This window comes from Myotis nattereri (assembly GCF_964212035.1).
Source record: "Myotis nattereri genome assembly, chromosome: 1".
NCBI lineage: Eukaryota > Metazoa > Chordata > Mammalia > Chiroptera > Vespertilionidae > Myotis > Myotis nattereri.
Window position 1 is genome coordinate 153,967,609 of NC_138075.1, and position 18,972 is coordinate 153,986,580.

The 18,972-nt window shown below is 40.1% G+C and overlaps 1 protein-coding gene and 1 pseudogene across 2 annotated transcripts in view; one reads left to right on the top strand and one right to left on the bottom strand.

Annotated features, from left to right (window-relative positions):
* Positions 1 to 10,109: 10,109 nt before the first annotated feature.
* Positions 10,110 to 11,713, bottom strand: LOC308529704 (glutamate dehydrogenase 1, mitochondrial-like; annotated as a pseudogene). The gene is made up of 2 exons: positions 11,610 to 11,713; positions 10,110 to 11,353 (listed from the first exon to the last, which is right to left on the bottom strand). The product of its transcript is annotated as a glutamate dehydrogenase 1, mitochondrial-like (transcript).
* A 3,452-nt stretch (positions 11,714 to 15,165) lies between these two features.
* LOC308529715 (uncharacterized protein) overlaps positions 15,166 to 18,972 on the top strand; it is a gene marked incomplete at its 5' end in the record, with an annotated part of 30,698 nt that continues 26,891 nt past the window's right edge. Inside the window, one exon of the mRNA XM_081105966.1 lies at positions 15,166 to 15,278. Coding sequence (XP_080962092.1) covers positions 15,166 to 15,278 — 113 coding nt within the window. The remainder of the gene's footprint in view (positions 15,279 to 18,972) is intronic.

The following is an 18,972-nucleotide window of genomic DNA, read 5'->3' on the forward strand; positions in this document are numbered from 1 at the left end:
TCCAAATTTAATTCAAATTAGCATGAATAAAAATAACCCTATGTCAACCTAAATGTATAACGAGCCAGGGAAGGAAAAGTAATATGGGATACAACATCTACACTTCAGTTCATCTGGGAAATCTGAACTTAATTATCAAGATAACCCACTTAATTAAATCTTAATTTAAAAATACTCATTCGAGGCAAGAACATTTCCATTTATCTGCTTCCTAACAATATTAAAATTTGGTGACAGAAAGACTAAAATTAGTATTCTATCAATATAAGACTTAAGTATTATCAATCTACATCTATTACCAATCTGGAACTTAACCTCTTAAAATTTCATGGGCAACACAATGTCTCTACTCAAACAAAGCACTTCTCAGGCCTAATGTTCATTTGATGGATACCATGTCTACTTCTAAAATGATAGAACAAACAGCTTTATACTCTATACATTGTTAACATTCCCATGGATTCAACATTTAGCCATCATCAAATATTGCTATGAATTTTCTTTGAGGAAATTTGAAAATATTTATCTGTCTGGATACTTACATCTCTTTCTGCTTTATCATTTTCATACTGATGTATGCTTTCTTTTAAAAGATGGCATTCGTTGACTAATTCCGTACATGTTTCATTCAGCATAAGACCTTGCTTTTCACTGTTGGCTTGAAATATTTTAATGGTATCCACAAACTGAGCTTGGATTCTAATGACTGTCTTTCCTTTCCTGTCAGATTTGTTGTGAGCCTGATACAGTTGCTGTTGAAGCAACTTATTTTCACTCTGCAGGTGAGATAGCCTCTCCTGTAAAGATTCCTGCTTTCCGATGTCTGTATTCACTTTACTTTGTTCCTTTTGAGACACGTGTTCAATTTCCTTCTTTTGACACTGCGTTTGACTTTGGTCTCCTTTTCCATCTTCTAAAACCAATGCCCTTTCTCTGAGAGCATCTCTTGTGTGATGCAACTCAATTTCTAGGCGATTGAATTTATTCTCCAATATAGAAAATTTTTGAGAAAGAATCTCAATGTTACATTTTAGGTTAGACATATCAGATTTATTTTTGTCCTGGGAACAAAACCATTCTTCTTTTTCTTTCTTGAAATCAACTTGTAGATCTCCTTTTGATGTCTGACAATGCTCATGATCCTGTACAACAGTAGCCCGTCTAGACCTATATGATTCACCTTCTGCTTCCAGTCTTCCTCTGTTTTGTTGTTTATCCTCCAGTTTAGAGTTTAGCATTGTAAGCTCAGCTCTTAGAACTTCAAGCTGCGCATTGTGTTGAAATAGTGTTTCTGTTATTGTCTTTTGAAAATGGTCATTCTTTTCTTTGACAATCATAATGTCCTCAAAATATTTTTCCTGGTTCTGATTTTTTACTGTGTCTAATTCCAGTGTTAGCTTGGCAATTTCATCCTTCAACATGCGATTTTCATGTAACAGACGTTTTTCTTTTTCATCACTATCAGAAACCTAAGTAAAACAAAGGAGACTTTACTAACTCATTGAAATGATATATCATGATAGCCTCTGAAATTAAAGAAACCTTTATGTTTACAATAATAAGGTTCTAATAGGTGGATATCCCTCATAAAAAAAATAGAATTGCATCCAAACCTCTAACTTTATACAAGCATAAATTCTCCAAAGTTCAAAAATTTAATATAAGTTGATGGATTTTTTAAAATGAAAAGCAAACCACAAGGGACTTTTTAAGAGTCTCAGAACTGGAAAGGGCTTTTTCAGAAACACTACAAACCAAGAATACATTAAGTAAAAGATTAATAACTCTAACTACAATTAAAAATTGAGTTTATAGACTGAACATACAGCTACCCCACAGTGACAGTATTAATCCTGCATATACTAGGAGAAACTAAATTTCCTAAAAAATATTTTTCAAAGATTATCTCATAGATAGTCTACTTTTTTAGTACTTTCAGTCATAAAAACTACCTCTACTAATAACTGATCATCTAGGCATTGTCCTAAGCTCTTCTACATCCATCAATGAACCCATTAGTTATCACAATCTGGAATGGAGGGGTTAAAAAGGTAAGCAACTTCTGGATTTTCCCCAGGTCTCCAGACTCAAAAATTGTTGCTCTTGCCCCAATCCACAGTTATTCTCTAATGTGAATATAGAAACACAAAAGATGCCTTATTTCAAAAAAGTAATGGTGAATAAGATAAAATTTACAGAGCTCTTCTTAGAAAATCATGAAATTATGTTGCTGCAATAACTTTTATTTCTTCTTCACAATGTTTAGTGTAATAAATGTGAAATGGTAGAAATGCACTGAATTACTTTACTAGGAATAAAATAACAATAAATTGTCACTAAATATAAGGTACAACATAGCATTCTCTTCAAAATCTGTTGTATTAAAATGAAATACTACTAAGAACAAATTTTTACTTTTCTCAAAGGTAGAATGACATCTGAAATATGACCCCTGAACCAGCTATTCTTTTCCTCCTTACCATCAGTGGAAATGAAAACTACCCTTTCTAATTAATATATCAAAAAAATGAAATCACTGCCAAAATCTGGAGCATCTGTTCTTGGTAGCAATACCTTTGAGATCATAGAAAACACATCAATGTCTATGGAAAATATTAAAAGCCTCCCCTTAGGATGAGACCATTGTGAGAGACAAATGGATTTGAATTAAAAATATCATTTTATCCAATGGACCCAAAATATCACCACTATCACACACACACACACACACACACACACACACACACACACATGCACACACACATACACACATAGATATGCTTTTAAAATTATCTATAGTTTCTATATGTACAGTACTGGATTTGATATGTTTACACACCCACATATACTCACACACATTTTTAAATGACTAAATAAACTACCTCAGATATCACTTTCTTATGAGCTCTTTCTATCCCCTTTGGTTTGCAAAGGTGTTTGGTCAGAATTCCATCTTGTAATATATTGGCATTCTTGCCCTAACCGGTTTGGCTCAGTGGATAGAGTGTTGGCCTGCAGACTGAAAGGTTCCAGGTTCGATTCTGGTCAAGGGCATGTTCCTTGGTTGCAGGCACATCCCCAGTAGGAGGTATGCAGGAGGCAGCTGATCGATGTTTCTCCCTTATTGATGTTTCTAACTCTCTATCCCTCTCCCTTCCTCTCTGTAAAAAAATCAATAAAATGTATTATATATATATTGGCATTCTGTTCTTGAGAAAGACGCCTCGGAGTGTAATTTTGTTCTTCAACAACCTAGGGACACATTTCATTTAGTTTTTGATCTCATACCTTCAACAAAAAGTTCAAAGCTTAAGAACAGCTCCTTAAAAAACTGTTAAAAAGAAGTAGCCTTTTTAAGCATAAGGATCTTTCATCTTCATGAAAAACTCAAATTTTAACTTAAGTGATAGCTAAATTTGTCATAGAGAAAAAATGCAGTATTGTGAAAGAAAATTTATTTATGAACATTTGAGTAATTCCATTACAATGTCAAGGCAATTTATCCTGTATGTTAACATTTTTTAAAGCCAAAATTAACATTGATGTGAATGGTTAAACTCAATTTATTGTCCCTTTTTTCATTTAGAAAATATATACAGAGTATCTACTACCTGCCAAGGATAAAAATAAATTAATAATTTTAGTCATAAATGTCACAGTTCATTTTTTGAATGAGATAACATTTTGGGCTTGTTTAAAATGTCTTAATGTACATTAAATAAAAAAGATACAATTATTGGTAAAATACTTTTACATATAAGAAATTTTTACCAAAGATAAATTTACCTTATTCCTTCTTACAGTCTTCAATGCCATCACTTGTGTTCTAGTGGTGTTTTCAACTTTGGGGTTCATTTCAACATTTTTAATAGATTGCCTTTCTTTTTTCCTTGACTCACCCGTATTCTTTTTATTTAACAGATCAGCTTTTTGTCTCTTCTCTTTTTCTTCTTGTAAGGTTAATCTGCAGTTAAACACAATCAAAGCTGTGATCAACATAAAATGTACTGTTATATTTATATGATATCTTATGTAAACCTCATGGTAACCACAAAACAAAAATCTCCAGCAGATTCACAAAAGATAAAAAGCAGGAATCCAAAGCCCACTACGGAAAATCTTCAATTCATAAACGTAGGCAGCAAGAGAGAAAGAATGTAACAATGGAACTACAAAACAACCAGAGAACAAGATAGCATTAGTAATCCTTTACTTTTCAATAATTTCTTTGTAAATGGATTGAATTCTCCAATCAAAAGGCATGGAATGACTAGGGGTGGAGAACACACAATATGGCAGGCAGACTATGTGTTGTAGAAATGTGCACCTGAAACCTGTAGTCCTTTGATAACCGAGTCACCTCAATAAATTCAGTGAAAAGGAAAAAAGGCATACAGTGTTTGATGGATTAAGTAATAAGACCCCACTACTTGCTGCCTTCAAGAGACTCCATTCATTTTCTTAACTTAAAAAAAAAAAATCCTCACCAGAGGATATGCTCAACGATTTTAGAGAGAGGGGAATGGATAGAGATACACAGAGACAGATAGAGAAACATCAATGTGAGAGAGAACATCAATTGGTTTCCTCGCCTATGTACCCAGACCAGAGATGGAATCCACAATCTAGGTATATGCCTTAACCTGGAATCAAACCTACAACTTTGGTATATGGATGGTTCTCCAACCAAGAAAGCCACACTAGCCAGGATTCAAGTCATTATTAAACACCCAAAGCGAAGAGAGAGAAAAGTATCCCTTTCACGGGCAAACCAAAGAGAACATTCGTAGATATCCTTATATCAGACAAAACAGAATTTAAGCCACAAACTGGGGGAACATATCCTCAGTGAGGATTAACAAAAATAAAAATTAAAAGAAATATATCAGTGATTGCCTGTGGGTAGGTCTGGGTTCTGCTCAAACATCCCTGGGAGTTGGCCAAGTATTTCCAGAGGCTTGTAACAGTCACTCATCCCAGTGAAAAAGCAGTCTTTGCCTAAGAACAGAGGGAGGGTGGTGTGAAACTTCAGGATACTCAAGGAATTATGTCCCAGGAAACTACCCTTAAAAGAAAATCTCTGCAACCAAAGCACTTGTATGAATGCATAGAAGCATTACCAATGGACACAGACACTAGGGGGGTGAGAGCATGTGCTGGGGGGTGGGAGTGGCCAGGCAGAAGCCAATGGGGGGAAAATAATATTGTAATAGCTATGTACAGTCCAGAGGGGGGGTGGGTGGGTGGGTACTTAAAATATCAGGGGAACCACTCTGTAAAGTATAAGATTGTCTAACCATTATGTTGTACACCTGAAACTAATCCTATATAATAAAATGGTAATATGCAAATAGACTGACCAACAGAACAACCACACAACCAGTCACTATGATGTGGCAGGGGGTGTGGCAGGAGGCGGCAGAATGCGGAACATGGGTGTGTCAGCCATGGCTGGATGGTGGAACAGGTTAGTGGGGGCACCAGACCAAGGCGGGGTGCTGGTCACTGTCATCAGGGTGAGCCTCTGGTACTTACTGAAAATTCTTTGCTCCCACATGTTGTGTTCCTACCCAGCGCTCATACCTGCTGTTGGCACTAGCCCCACTCACATCTGCTGCCGGCACCCTCACCAGCCTAATTGCTTGGCGCCGTCAGCGGGTGTGTGTGACAGCTGCTGGCCCTAATTGCCCCTGAGGTGTTCACACCTCCCCCTGCTCCTGAAGGGCGATCCAGGCAGCAGCTGCCACTCACACCCACTAATAGTGCCGGCCCTGATCGCACCCGCTGCTGGCATCAGCCCCAATCGCTCCGTGCCATCAGCGGGTGCAAGTGGGGCTGGCACTGTCAGCATATGGGAGTGGTGGTGTAAGCAGGGCTTCTGGCAGACAGGAAACAGGGGGCCATGGCAGTAGGGGTTGGGCAGTGGCTCAAAGGATGGGCCAAGACCTTCTCCTGTGCCCACCGCAGCCTCGAGGTCCATAGTTTCTTTCAAGGTTCACAAATTCATGCACTGGGCCCTTAGTACAGAATAACATTGAAAAAACAGGGGGTGGAATACCTCCTCTCTGGTTCCAGGTGTGTCTTTACATCTTGGCAGCTCCTGCATTGAGCGTCTGGCCCCTGGTTGTCAGTGCCTGTCATAGCTACCAGTTGGACAGTTAGACAGTCAGCCGGTCACTTAGGTTTTTATATATATAGATTTATGTATTTTTTAATTTTTTTTTATTTAGAGAGAAAGAAACATTGATTTCTTGTTCCACTTATGTATGCTTTCATTGGATGCTTATTCTATGAGCCCTGACTGGGGATCAACCCACAACCTTAGCGTTTCCTGACAATGCTCTAACCAACTGAGCTTCCCAGCCAGAATGGTATTTTTATTTTTGCTTTTGAGATTATTTTTGTTGTTGTTGTTGACATTATTATGGATGTGATACTTCTTTTTCTTATGTAAATTCTGCCCACTTCTAGACATATCAGGGATTTTTCATTTTTTATTGTGATGGACTGTTTTTCCATTATCATTATAAATGTTTATTGTATTAATCTCTCTACATTTGATAATCAGACTGAAGAAAGCTGTAATTTTGTAACTGGTGAAGGAATTGAGAGTTTATGGCAGTTCTTCAGGAAAGGCAAACTGAATGGTAAAGATTTCACCAGAAAGATATTGAGAAATATTATGATGCAGATGGAAAAACAAATAAAGTAAAATGCAAGCAAGAGGGGTTGTTTTTATTGAAGAGTAAGATAATCACTAAAAATAAAGTTATATAAAATGGCTATTTTTCCCCCACAAATCGCATTAGTCAAATTTTTCTGTAATTCGTTTACTGAATTATCATCTTCACCATTATGAAGCCTCTTGTGCTCCATTCATGTTCCATATTCTTTAAGATTCACAAACTTAAAGTCTAAATACTCATTTCCCCTTGCTTCCTTCTTTCTCTATCAGCAACTCCTGTCTTTCCATCTTTATACCATGTCTTAGGAAGGTAAAATAGGTTGACTCCATATTCCATAGAAACTGTATAAACATGTGAGTACATAGAGAGACTCCTTTTAGTGTAGTTCTTGATCCAGCTACTCCAAATGGACTATACCTGCTACGGTGGGTGAAACACACAGGAGCAGGAGCTGCCCCATAGCAATGGCTAATGCAAACCCAGCTAACACAAAACTCACCACATTCCGACTACATTTGCTAATGATTTCAAGTGCTAGCCAAAAGGAAAAGTAACAGAAACCAACACTGCACAAAATGCACCAGAAAAATGTGAAAGTTTGGCAAACACATCTTACAGCAAGACAAATACATAGGTTTTAATTTATTCTTCTGAGACCATTCATTGCCATTTTGTTCTTTGTTGCTTGAGTAGTTCACAAAATTGCTTGGAAATGGAAGCTCAGAAGTTCATATCCAAGCATAAAACACACAAGGCCATATAAACCTAAAGGTCAAAGCTGAGAAAAGCATCTTAAAAATAAGAGATAAACAACCTATCACCAAAGTAGACAAACATTTTGATGAATTGCTGGCTTCTCACCAAAATAATGGAAGTCAAGGATCTGTGGGATAACATATTCAAAGTTATTAAAGAAAAAAACGGCCTGGCTGGTGTGGCTTAATGGTTGAGCATCAACTTATGAACCAGGAGGTCATGGTTGGATTCACGGTTAGAACACATGTCCAGATTGTAGGCTCAATCCTCAGTAGGGGGTGTGCAGGAGGCAGGCAATCAATGATTCTCTCTCATCATTGATGTTTCTATCTCCCTCTTCCTCCCTTTTCCTCTCTCTGAAATCAATAAAAATATATTTTCTAAAAAACAAGGAAAAGTTAAAAAAGAAAAAAGCTGTCTGACCATGTATTATTCTATATCCAGCAAAATTATTCTTTAAAAGAAGGCATATTAAAGACATTCCCAACAAAGACTGAAAATATAGTTATATAAAGTGTAGTTATAGCACTGTATTGTTGAGTTGTAACACATACACATACTACAAATGACAATAATAGCAGAAATAGAAGAAAAGAAGTTACTAGAATAAAGGTAATACATTTTACCAGAATTAAATTTGTATTATTTTGAAGTATACTGTGATAAGTTGATGTGTATTATCTTCACTAAAATGTAACTTAAATAAAAAAGAAACATAGGGATTATAATAGAATCAGGGGCATAGAAAGGGAATGGACTGACTATTCTTCGGGGGGAAGGGGTTTGGGGGATGTGGGAAGAGACTGGACAAAAATCACGCACCTATGGATGAGGACAGTGGGTGGGGAGTGAGGGCGGAGGGTGGGGTGGGAACTGGGTGGAGGGGAGTTATGGGGGGAAAAAAGAGGAACAAATGTAATAATCTAAACAATAAAAATTTAATAAAAAAATGAACATAGGGACCATTTTACCATTGGGAAAAACAGGAAACAAAAAGAGAAATAGCAGATATTAAAAACAACTATGTAAATATTAAATATGAAGGAACCATACCCTACAACTCAAATAACATAAGAGATTGCCAGACTGGGTTTTAAAAAGACAAGATTCAGCTGATAAAGGACTTTTATTCATAATATGTGATTTCTTAAAATAAATAAGACAAACAACCCCCAAAGGGGTTGGGAGTCATGTATTTGAATATATATCCCTCCAAAGATACACAAATGGTAAACAGCATAGGAGAGAACACACATTATCACTTGTGCTAGGGAAATGTAAATTACATCTGCAATGTGATACTGCTTCATATCCACTAGACGGGGCCTCAGCAAAAAGACAGATTAAAAGGGGTATGGAGTGAAGTAGATGAATGATGATGAAAGGCAACTTGAGTTGGGGTGGTGAACACACAGTACGATATACAGATGATGGTGTACTGTGATCTGTATACCAGAAACCTATATAATTTCACTGGCCAATGTCACTGCAATACATTCAAATTAAAAAAAAAAAAGACAGACTATAAGAAGTACTACTGTACAAGATGCGGAGACACTGGAACCCTCAAACACAGGTGGTTGGAGTACAGTATTATATAGTTAGTTTGGAAACAATTCCTCAGGTTCATAAAAATTACCGCATGACTCATCAACTTTAACCCTAGAAGTCTACTAAGAGAAATGAAACACAAATCCACACAAAGACATGTACACACACATACATATACACACACAAAGAGGGAGAGGGGGGAAGGGAGGAGAAGAAAAATAGAGAAGAGGCAATCAAAAAATTGGGCAAATGAACAAAACTGATGAATCTCTGTCAAGGGTATATGGAAGGTCCTCCTATTATTCTGGTAACATTTTTGTAAACGTGAAATTACATCAAAACTTAAAATTACCTTTAAATACTCGGGATAACAAGAAAAACCAAAGCTGACCTTCATACCTATTGGCACGTGCTACATGGTCCAGCTGAAGTTTCTTCAGTGATGTTTCCAGAGCATGTCGAACCAATTATGGTCAAAATAAAGTAGACCAATGCTGCAATAACCAAAAAAATATTTTAAAAAATGGTTTGTGATGTCACACATTTGGGAACTGAAATTAAACATCATGGTTAAGAGACTGAGAAGCGAGTAACCAACCACTGTGGTGCTCTCAAAATAGGAAGTTCAGGGGCTAAACTCATGTTACTTACTGTAAATGAAGCTTTTAATGGGATACCGAGATTTATTTCAGAGACTGAAAGAAAACTGTCAATAAAATGTAGATGGGCCAGGAAAAGCAACCTAAATGTTTCAAGGATTAGCAAACTCATTTCTGAAAGGAGAGTCAGAAATGTCAGGCAAGAGGAAATGGAATCTACTGCTCTACATAGGAAATGCCTGGAAGCAGGACTGCTCAGAGGTCCACATTCTGAAAACAAATCATCATTGATGTGGACACACATAGGACCATTCTGTAGAGACCTCAGCTCTCTTTGTGTTGGAAGCAGGGTTTTCCACTTAAGAAAAGTTTTACAAATTTCAGTAAATTCGATGCTGACTTGAAAACAGTCTTTCCTAGTCTGGCTCCCCTCTGGGAATAATATGTCAACCCCACTTGGATATGTGCTGAGAGAATTTGCTGAAGAATGAAAGGAGTGGATCCACTCTGCAGTGGCTCAGTCAATCCACAAGCAGATGGAGAAGCTAATGAGCAAGTGGTAGTTAGAATCCCTTTCATAAATGAAGGTCAAACAGCCATAACTGACATGATTTAGGTTCTTCAGCCACTCAAAGTAAGATATTGTAACGCCCCCCCTCCCTCCCCAGCATTCAGGTAGAGATCTGGAATAACCATGATGTTCTTCTCCAGGAAAATCTTATCTGTTTCTAGAGTTGTTGGCCCATTGGCACCTTCAGCGATGATCTTGGCTTTGATTCGGGGAGTACTGGACTTGGTCAGCAGCTTCTCACTAGCAGCAGGGATCAGTATGTCACAGTCGGCCTCTAAGATGCTCCCTTCATAAAGCTCTGCCTTAGGGAAATCTGGGATTGATCCATGCTGCAATTTGAAGTCTTCCAGTTCCTTTGGGTCAATACCATCTGGATTCCATAGACTCCCATCAGATGCACCAACACCAACACAGTTAGCACCAAAGTGATGCAAATATCTCATAGAGTGAAGGCCCACATTACCAAATCCCTGAACAACGAATGTTTTATCTCCAAACCCTGGTGTCATTCCTAAAATGCTCATATAAGAAGCTTCATTGATGAAGTTTTTGATTCCATGGAAAACTCCCCAGCCAGTAGCAGAGAACCATCTCTGGACTGATGGGCTTGCCAGTGCCACAGGCATGGGCATTAATAGCGTAGTGCTCGATGGTGCTAGCACAGGTGTCCGCAATCCAGGACATCTCTGGCTCCCCATGTTCATGTCTGGGGCAGGCACACCAATGTCCTGACCAATGAAGCCCTTCTTTGCCAGTTCCATGGTAAACCTCCTTGTGATCTTTCCCAACTCATTATCGGTATAGTTCTTGGGGTTGATCATAACACCAGCTTTGGCACCCCCAAATGGCACATGAACATGTCGTCAGAGAAGCCAAAGCTTTCACCTCATCTACACTCACCTCAGTGCTGTCAGGAATACCTACCTCCCCGGCAGGGTGTGCGGTGCTGGCGGTACTGGACCTGGTAGCCCTGGATGACCTCCCAGGAGCCGTCGTGGCGCCAGATGGGGAAGGACAGGCTCAGCACATGGTTGCAGGGCTTGATGATCCTCAGGATGCCCGCACCCGCTTCTGCTCCCGGGCCTTGAGGTCCTCCACCAGCTTGTCCTCCATGATGCTGGCGCGCAGTGGAAGAAGCCCTCCACCCTCCTGAAGAAGTCGGGTCGTCCTGGCAGTCAGCCGCTGCCTGGCTGCAGTGTCACCAGGAGTTCCGGCTGCAGGGTGGCGGCTGCGGGCTGCCTGCAGGCCAGGCCGGCCCAGCAGCGCAGCCACGTCAGCTGCAGCCCGATGCCTCGCCCAGGCAGTGGGACATGGCGGGGGCGGAGGAGAAGTTGTCTGAGAGGCTCCGGACCAGCGGAGGGAGGGATGGCCCTGCAAGGGCTGCCCTTTTAAGCCGCAGCTTCCTGCCCTCAGGAGCGGTCCCTCCCCTTGGCGCCCACTGCCTACCCGGGAGGAAGGACTTTGGGCTCCGGGCCAAGGTGGCCAGTGAATGGCAGGGGGTGGGGCGGGCGGCCCTGGCCCCCCTGGAGCCTTGCCTCCTCCTCCTCCATGGTCTCCCAGGCCTCCCTGGCCAATGTGCCTGCAGGCCAGGCTGCACGACCCCAGATTTTTATTTTGTTTTCCTCTTCAACATTTTTGACACTATTCTAATAGTTTTATTCAGTATTGAAAGCTTTTAAGGAAATTTTGGCTATTTTTGTACAAAACATTTTTTTGAAAAAATACTTGTTAACTTATTCTATTTTAACCTGCCAAATTCTATAAAAAGTTAAGAAATAAAAAGAAAGGAAAATGACAAGCCTCACTGCATGGCCCACGTGACTGTGCAAGCCCCACGTGACTGTGCAAGCCCCCTGCGGACCCAAGCACGTTGCCGTTGCCGGGCATGCGCACGTGAGCCTTGTCAGTTGCTGCGCATGAGCCTTGCTGCCAGCATCCTGGGAGGAGAAGGAGGGAGAGGCGGCCGTGTTCCTGCGTCACGTCCTTTCTCCCATTGAGACTGAACTGGTAGGTGCAGAGAGCAGCGCCCCCAGGACTCTAACGAGCATGGGAGAGTGGGAGGAGGAGCCCGGGCTTGGTAGGGGCGGGGTGCGGGTTCTGTGGCCTCCTAGGGGGAGGGCCGGAGGTTAGGGCCTTTCTCCTCTCAGGCGTCATGGCCGCCGGGGCCCTGGGAGTCCCCGCGTGACCTGGTCAAGGAGGGTGGTGGGCCCGAGAGGACAGGGGTCAGTAAAGAGTCTGGGTCCTGTGAGCACCAGGAGCAGGAACACAGAATCCAGAGTCGTCCTTGGGGCCCTGGGCAGGAGGTGGGGCGGTGGTAAAGGAAGGGCCTAGAAAGGGGAAGGCCCTGGGACCACAGCGGCGGGGGAACGCAGTGCGCCAAGCAGAGGCCAGGGGAGAGGCGGGCACAGCCGCTGCACCCCGCTGGCCAGCGCTGCCTCCGTGCCCACAGCACGGGGCAGCGTGCAGAGCCTCGGGCCTGTCTGTGGTCCAGCTGAGCTCTATTTAAGGGGAAATGGGCCTCTTCACCGGGAGGGCGGCAAGAGCAACCATCTTGCAGCATTTTTCCTAAATGTCTTCATACCGGGGATCCAGCGGTGAGAGCAGCCCTCGCCTTTGTCACCCGCTGGAGGGGATGACCCTGCCAGAGGGTCATGACATGATGTCTTCGCACGCCCATGTGCTTGGCATAACCAGAAAGCCTGTGCACATATTTTTAAAGTACTTTCACAGTAAAAATAAAAGAAAGAAATCATTTAGCCAAGAAAGTGGTATAGCTATTCTTTTATACATTATCCTAAACCAAAATGTTCTACTTCCAGTGTGAAATATGAGTTGGTGTGTAAGTGCAAGATCCTTGTGGAGAAGAATACTCGGAGAAGCTGAAGAGTCTCCCCAGCCAGTTGAACCCATGGTTGTGAGTCCTCCAGTATTTGGTGTTGTTTATTACCAAACATTTAGTTTTCTGAAAGTCCTGTGTAAAGAAAATAGATAAAGTGGGAAAAGCTTCAGTTCTGGTAAGGAGAAGGAAGCACTGATCCAGGATAATTCCATAGGAAGGTTTCATTGTTTTAGGAGAATTCTATTCATTGGCTTCACTCTTTTCCAATGTTGTAGTAAACTTTGGTTCATCTATATTTATAAAAGGCTAAGTGACCGTCCCAACCGAAAAAACCGAATGGACCACGGAACAGGCTGTGTGGGGTGACCAGCCCGGCAGGGGGGTTAGAGGGGGACGACCAAATGACTGAGCAGCAGGCTGTGTGGGGCAACCAGGCCGGTGGGAGGGGGGGGAAGCGGGGGGGGGGGGGGCAGTGAGGGGCGATCAGGGAGGCAGGCAAGTGAGCAGTTAGAAGCCAGTGGTCCTGGATTGTGAGAGGGATGTCCAACTGCCAGTTTAGGCCCGAGGGATCGGGCAGTGAGACATCCCCGAGGGGTCCTGGATTGGAGAGGGGGAGAGGGTGCAGGCTGGGCTGAGGGGACTCCCCCCCATCCCCCGCATGAATTTCATTCATTGGCCTCTAGTCCTATCTAATAAAAGAGAAACATGGTAATTAGCCATACCTCCGCTACCCTTCCCATTGGCTAATCAGGGTGATATGCAAATTAACTGTCAGCCAAGATGGCGGCCAGCAGCCAGGCAGCTTGAAGCTAACATGAGGCTTGCTTGCTTCAGTGACGGAGGACTCCAACGTTCCCTGCCTGCTGCTGCCGGCCTCTGAGCTTGCAGTTTGAAACATTGTTACAAATATAGAAGCTAAACAAAACTCCATAAACGTGCTTTTATCCAGCCGGGATCTCAGAGCTGGAGTTGAAACAGTGTTTCGATTATAGAACCTAAACAAACCAGATACCTGCTTTCAGCAGCAGAGGCCTAAGAGCTGGAGCCAAGCCTCAGAGCTAAAGCTGGCCCAGAATAAAAAGAAAAAAGAAAAAAAGGAGCGGTTGGAAGCTTCAGTCACCCGCCAGCCTGAAAACAGCCCTCAGCCCTCACCAAGACTGGCCAGGCACCCCAGTGGGGACCCCCAACCTGATCCAGGACACCCTTCAGGGCAAACCAGCCGGCCCCCACCCATGCACCAGGCCTCTATCCTATATAGTAAAAGGGTAATATGCCTTCCAGCACCGGGATCAGCGGAGCCGAGAGGCCTCCCGGCACTGGGATCAGCGTGACAGGGGGCAGCGCCCAAACCCCCTGATCGTCCTGCAGCTCTGTGCGTGACAGGGGGCGGCGCCCCAACTCCCCAATCGGCCCTGCTCTGAGCCCAACCAGGGGCTGCACCTAGGGATTGGGCCTGCCCTCTGCCACCCGGGAGCAGGCCTAAGCCAGCAGGTCATTATCTCCCGAGGGGTCTCAGACTGCGAGAGGGCACAGGCCGGGCTGAGGCAACCCCCCTCCCCCCGAGTGCACAAATTTTTGTGCACCGGGCCTCTAGTATGTTTTATAAATACCACCACTTGTTTGATACCTTTAAACATCTTGAAAAAAATGTAAAAGACAATGTGGAAGAAAATAGCTTCATGAAGAAAGAGGAAAGCTTCCTATTTGTTACTGAGGCACAATGTCACATCCTCTAAATCTATCTGTGTAATGCAAGACCAGGTAGGAAAGACAAAAGGGGGAAATTTTGCATCTTTGTGTTTTTATTTCATTGCCTCTACTAGATGGGGTGAATAGAGGGAATATTAGGTAGCAAAGAGTGGATGTGATGTGAATAGGAGCACAAAATTAAGAGAGCAGTTTTAGAAATCTTGGAAAATTCTGTCTCTATACTAAAACAAATTAAGCAGTATTTGCAACAATTTTATGACCTGTAAAATAAACACATGATAAAATAAACACAAAATGTTTTTATTGATTCAAGTTATAGCAATTCAGTATCATGAAATTAATGAAAATAATCTTTTTCATGAATAAGCTAATAGTATCCTTAATATCAAACTTTCATCAAAGGTTGAAGAAAGAAAAGAGCAGACAAATAGTAAGAGGGAAGTGTCAAGAAACATGTATGATGGGGCTGATGATGACAGTGACAGTGTTGGAGTGAGACAGAAAAGCAACAGTGAACAAAGTGATAAGCAGCAGCTTCCCATTGTGGTGAATGAAGATTCTGATAGGTAAGCCTATAGCAGTATATAGCAGTAGGTAATTATTCTTTTCCTATAAACAAATTCTAGTTTGAGCTAGTATTCACGATTAACAAATTTTATATTTTTACTAGAGAAATTGAACCCTGCTTGGTAATCAAAAAACAAAACAAAACAAAACAAAACAAAAAACAAAACAAGTCAGCAAACAATAAGATGCCATTTTTTTGGAACTTATAATGATTATTGTATTTAAAAAATAAAAACAAGAATTGGTCCATGGGAGCAAAAGTCATTCTCTTGCATTATTGGTAGGTGAAATCGGGTAATTGAGCTTGTTTCAAATTGTCAAGTATGTCATTCCTTTATCACAATAGCTTCACTTCCAGAACTAGATTCTACATGAAAACATGGCTTGTATAAACAATCACATACACAGTCTGAGGACATTTATTATATGTGATTATGCATATAAAACATACAGTAGGTCATTATATGTATTATACATATGTAAGCAATATGATATAGATGTTAAGGATATATATTATACATATATGCATTAGGAGTATTTATGTAATATTACATGTGTACATATGTACGTTAAGTATATTAATTACAACATTGCATACCAAAAAGTTGGAGGTAGTGTAAACACCTATCTATAAGGAAATACTTTGTTAAACCCATAAAATAATGTAGTATCCACTACTGGAAAAAGGACAGTAGGTCTGATCTATAGTATACTGATTATTTCACGATTGACATGTATTTAAAACATAGGGTTTAATGTCATGTCTTCAGCAAATTTTGTGAGAATACTTTTAATATCTGCTCAGTTATAAATGGAAGATAGTGCTACACTGGCACTTTATTTTGTTTCCATCCAAATTGCTACTTTTTTGCTTTTTGTGCTTTGTTCCTAATATCTGAATGCTCAAATATTGGACCCTCAATTTAATCTGAAAGCTGAAGGATTTCACAAGGCAATTTGTTTACTATCTTATGTACAAATTTCAGTATATTGAGTAAAACCTACTAAAACCCATCAAGAGATTGATTAATCTGCTATATCAGGGGCTGACAGACCTTTTCTATAAAGGGTCAGATTGTCAGTATTGTAGGCTTTGTGAACCATCAGGTCTTTGAAATCTGTCATAGACACTAGGTAAAGTTACGGGTGTAGCTGTGTTCCAATAAAACTTTATTTACAAAAACAGGCTCTGGGCTGGATTTGGCCTGCAGGCATTCGTTGCTCACCCTGGCATTATAAACCAGGTTTATAAATTAGGTTCTCCTAATATAGTGATTCTTCTTTTTGAAAAGTACCCTGCATGCATGCCTTTATCCTTCCTTTTAAAGGAGAATTCATTTCAGTATTCACCTCACACAGTTTTGCAGCAGGGTTTTCATATTACACAACTTCCAAAAATTCAGTTTATATCAGTAAAGTAAGAAGATTACCTGCATGTTTCCCCCTTTATTTGTGTTACATAAATTTAATATGACTAATTACAGTGTACTTTGCATATTTGAGTAGAGTAAAATATTCCAGACTTGGGTGATTTTCATCTATCAAGAAATCCTCCTGTTGCCTTTGTAAGCAAGAGAAACAAGATAATCAAGTTATATAATATTATAATTTATATCTAGAAAAATTGTATGGGCTTTTTTAGTTGTAAAGTAGTGTGAATTTATTTTTAATACCAAATCTGGCATGTTTAAAATCATATAGTGCCACAGATATGTAGTTAAAAAACATTTAAGTATTACGGAAATACTTCATAGTCATTATGGAAGGATTGAAAGCTACAGCTAAACATGAAGCAGATGAGATCCTCCATGGTCATGCCAGTTAGCTACAGAGTCCTTAAAAGAATGATCTGTTAGCCATGATTTTAATTTCCCTTCCATGCACTCTTGATGCCACTCTCATAATTTTCAGTCCCATCTCTTCTCCAGAATTGGTTTCCTCAAGGTTAGTACTTGTTTTCCCTTTAATAAATATAAACATAATTTTTAAACCTTGTTTTATATACCCTATTAGCAGTATTTGACCTGATGGAAAATTCTCACTTTTTCATTTTTTTGGCTTTCAGGACTTTGAATTTTCAGGGCAAAAACACACTTTCCTGGTTGTTCTCCTTGCCTGCCTCGCCTGTCCTCAGTATGTTTTGTTTCTCCTCATCTCCCCCCTTTGACACATTCAACTGTCCTGGGATTCAGTCCTTTATCTTTTTTCTCATGACTTTAATACCTTATATACCAGTATATTAATGATCTTCAAATTTATATCTCCAGCACAGATCTCTCTCCTTAATTCCAGACCTCTATATGAAACTGACTACTTGATATCTTTTTTAAGTAGCTATTGGGTGTTACTGACGTAAGATGTCCAAAATTGAACTACGGATCATCTTTCCCACACCTGCCCTTCAAGTGGTCTTTTTCTGTTTGAGTTAATGACAGCTCTTCAATTGCTCTGCCAAAAACTCGGTGTCATTCTTGATTCTTGTCTTTCTCTTTATCTTAAACCTCACATCTAATCTGTCAGCAAATCTTATCCGGTTATCTTCAAAATACAGTAAATCCCTTAAAGTAGAATGTCAATTACATTTAATAAAATAGGTTTTCTAAATGTGTATGTTAAAAAATTGACACATTTGTTTACCTGCTTATATAGACACATTTTATGATTAAAATTAATTATATATGAAAAGTTTAATTTCACAGAAAAGTTTTCTACATATATGAGTGCTTATGTAGAAACTAGTTTTGAGGCTGTAGTAAACAAGTATGCAATCTAAATCAAAATAAACATTTTTCTGAAAGTACACTTTAATTACATTTAACTAAACAAATAATGTTCTTAAAAAAATTATTCTATAAGACAACAAACATTTTTTTCTATTTAATCTTCTTTGGATGATTACATATCCAGACACACACATTGCAGTGTGACATTCATGTTTGATGTCAAGGTGACTGCTTTAGGTAATCCTGCTGTGAAAAAACTGTCAGGTTTTGTTTGAACTTTGAGTTCTGCTGTGTTTTATCATTAACTCTCTAAAAGTTCAAAAATGTGTGTAATAAAGCTGCATTTCATTATCTGATGAATGTTATTAGATTGTCAAGATGGGATCTACTAGTAATCACTGATAACTTTATATTTGGGGCATGTTGTTTCTTTTTCCTCATCTCCCAAGGTCATCGCCTCATCTGCTATTTCACTTTCATTCACAGTGTGATACCCAGGGTCACCTTCATCTTCGTACCACTCTAAAACATCTTCCTCAGCTGCTTCTTCTCCACCAAAATTATGTTGTCCTACAGTAATCAGTAACCTACAGCCCCTCTAAATGCAAGTCTGCCTTCGTCCTCAAACAAATTCTTCTAACCTTTTTCCAATGTTTGGACTTCTTTTCATGCTCCAGCAAAATTTAAAAATTGCTGATTTTAATCTGTAACTCTTTAAGTTTTGTACAGTACATGGTCCTCTTGTATCTTCATCAGTATCTTCATCCTGCAATACAACCATTACTTCCTCTAAAAACTTTTTGTTATATATTCAGTTGGTTGCCAGGATTATCCCCATGTCCATGGGCTGCATGAGTGATGTTGTATTGTTTTGGCAAAAACATAAGTCTACTTTTGCCATCTTCTTGCAATTCTGGTACAATTTTCACAAATAAATGTGATACATTACATAAACAAATTGAAACAAAAG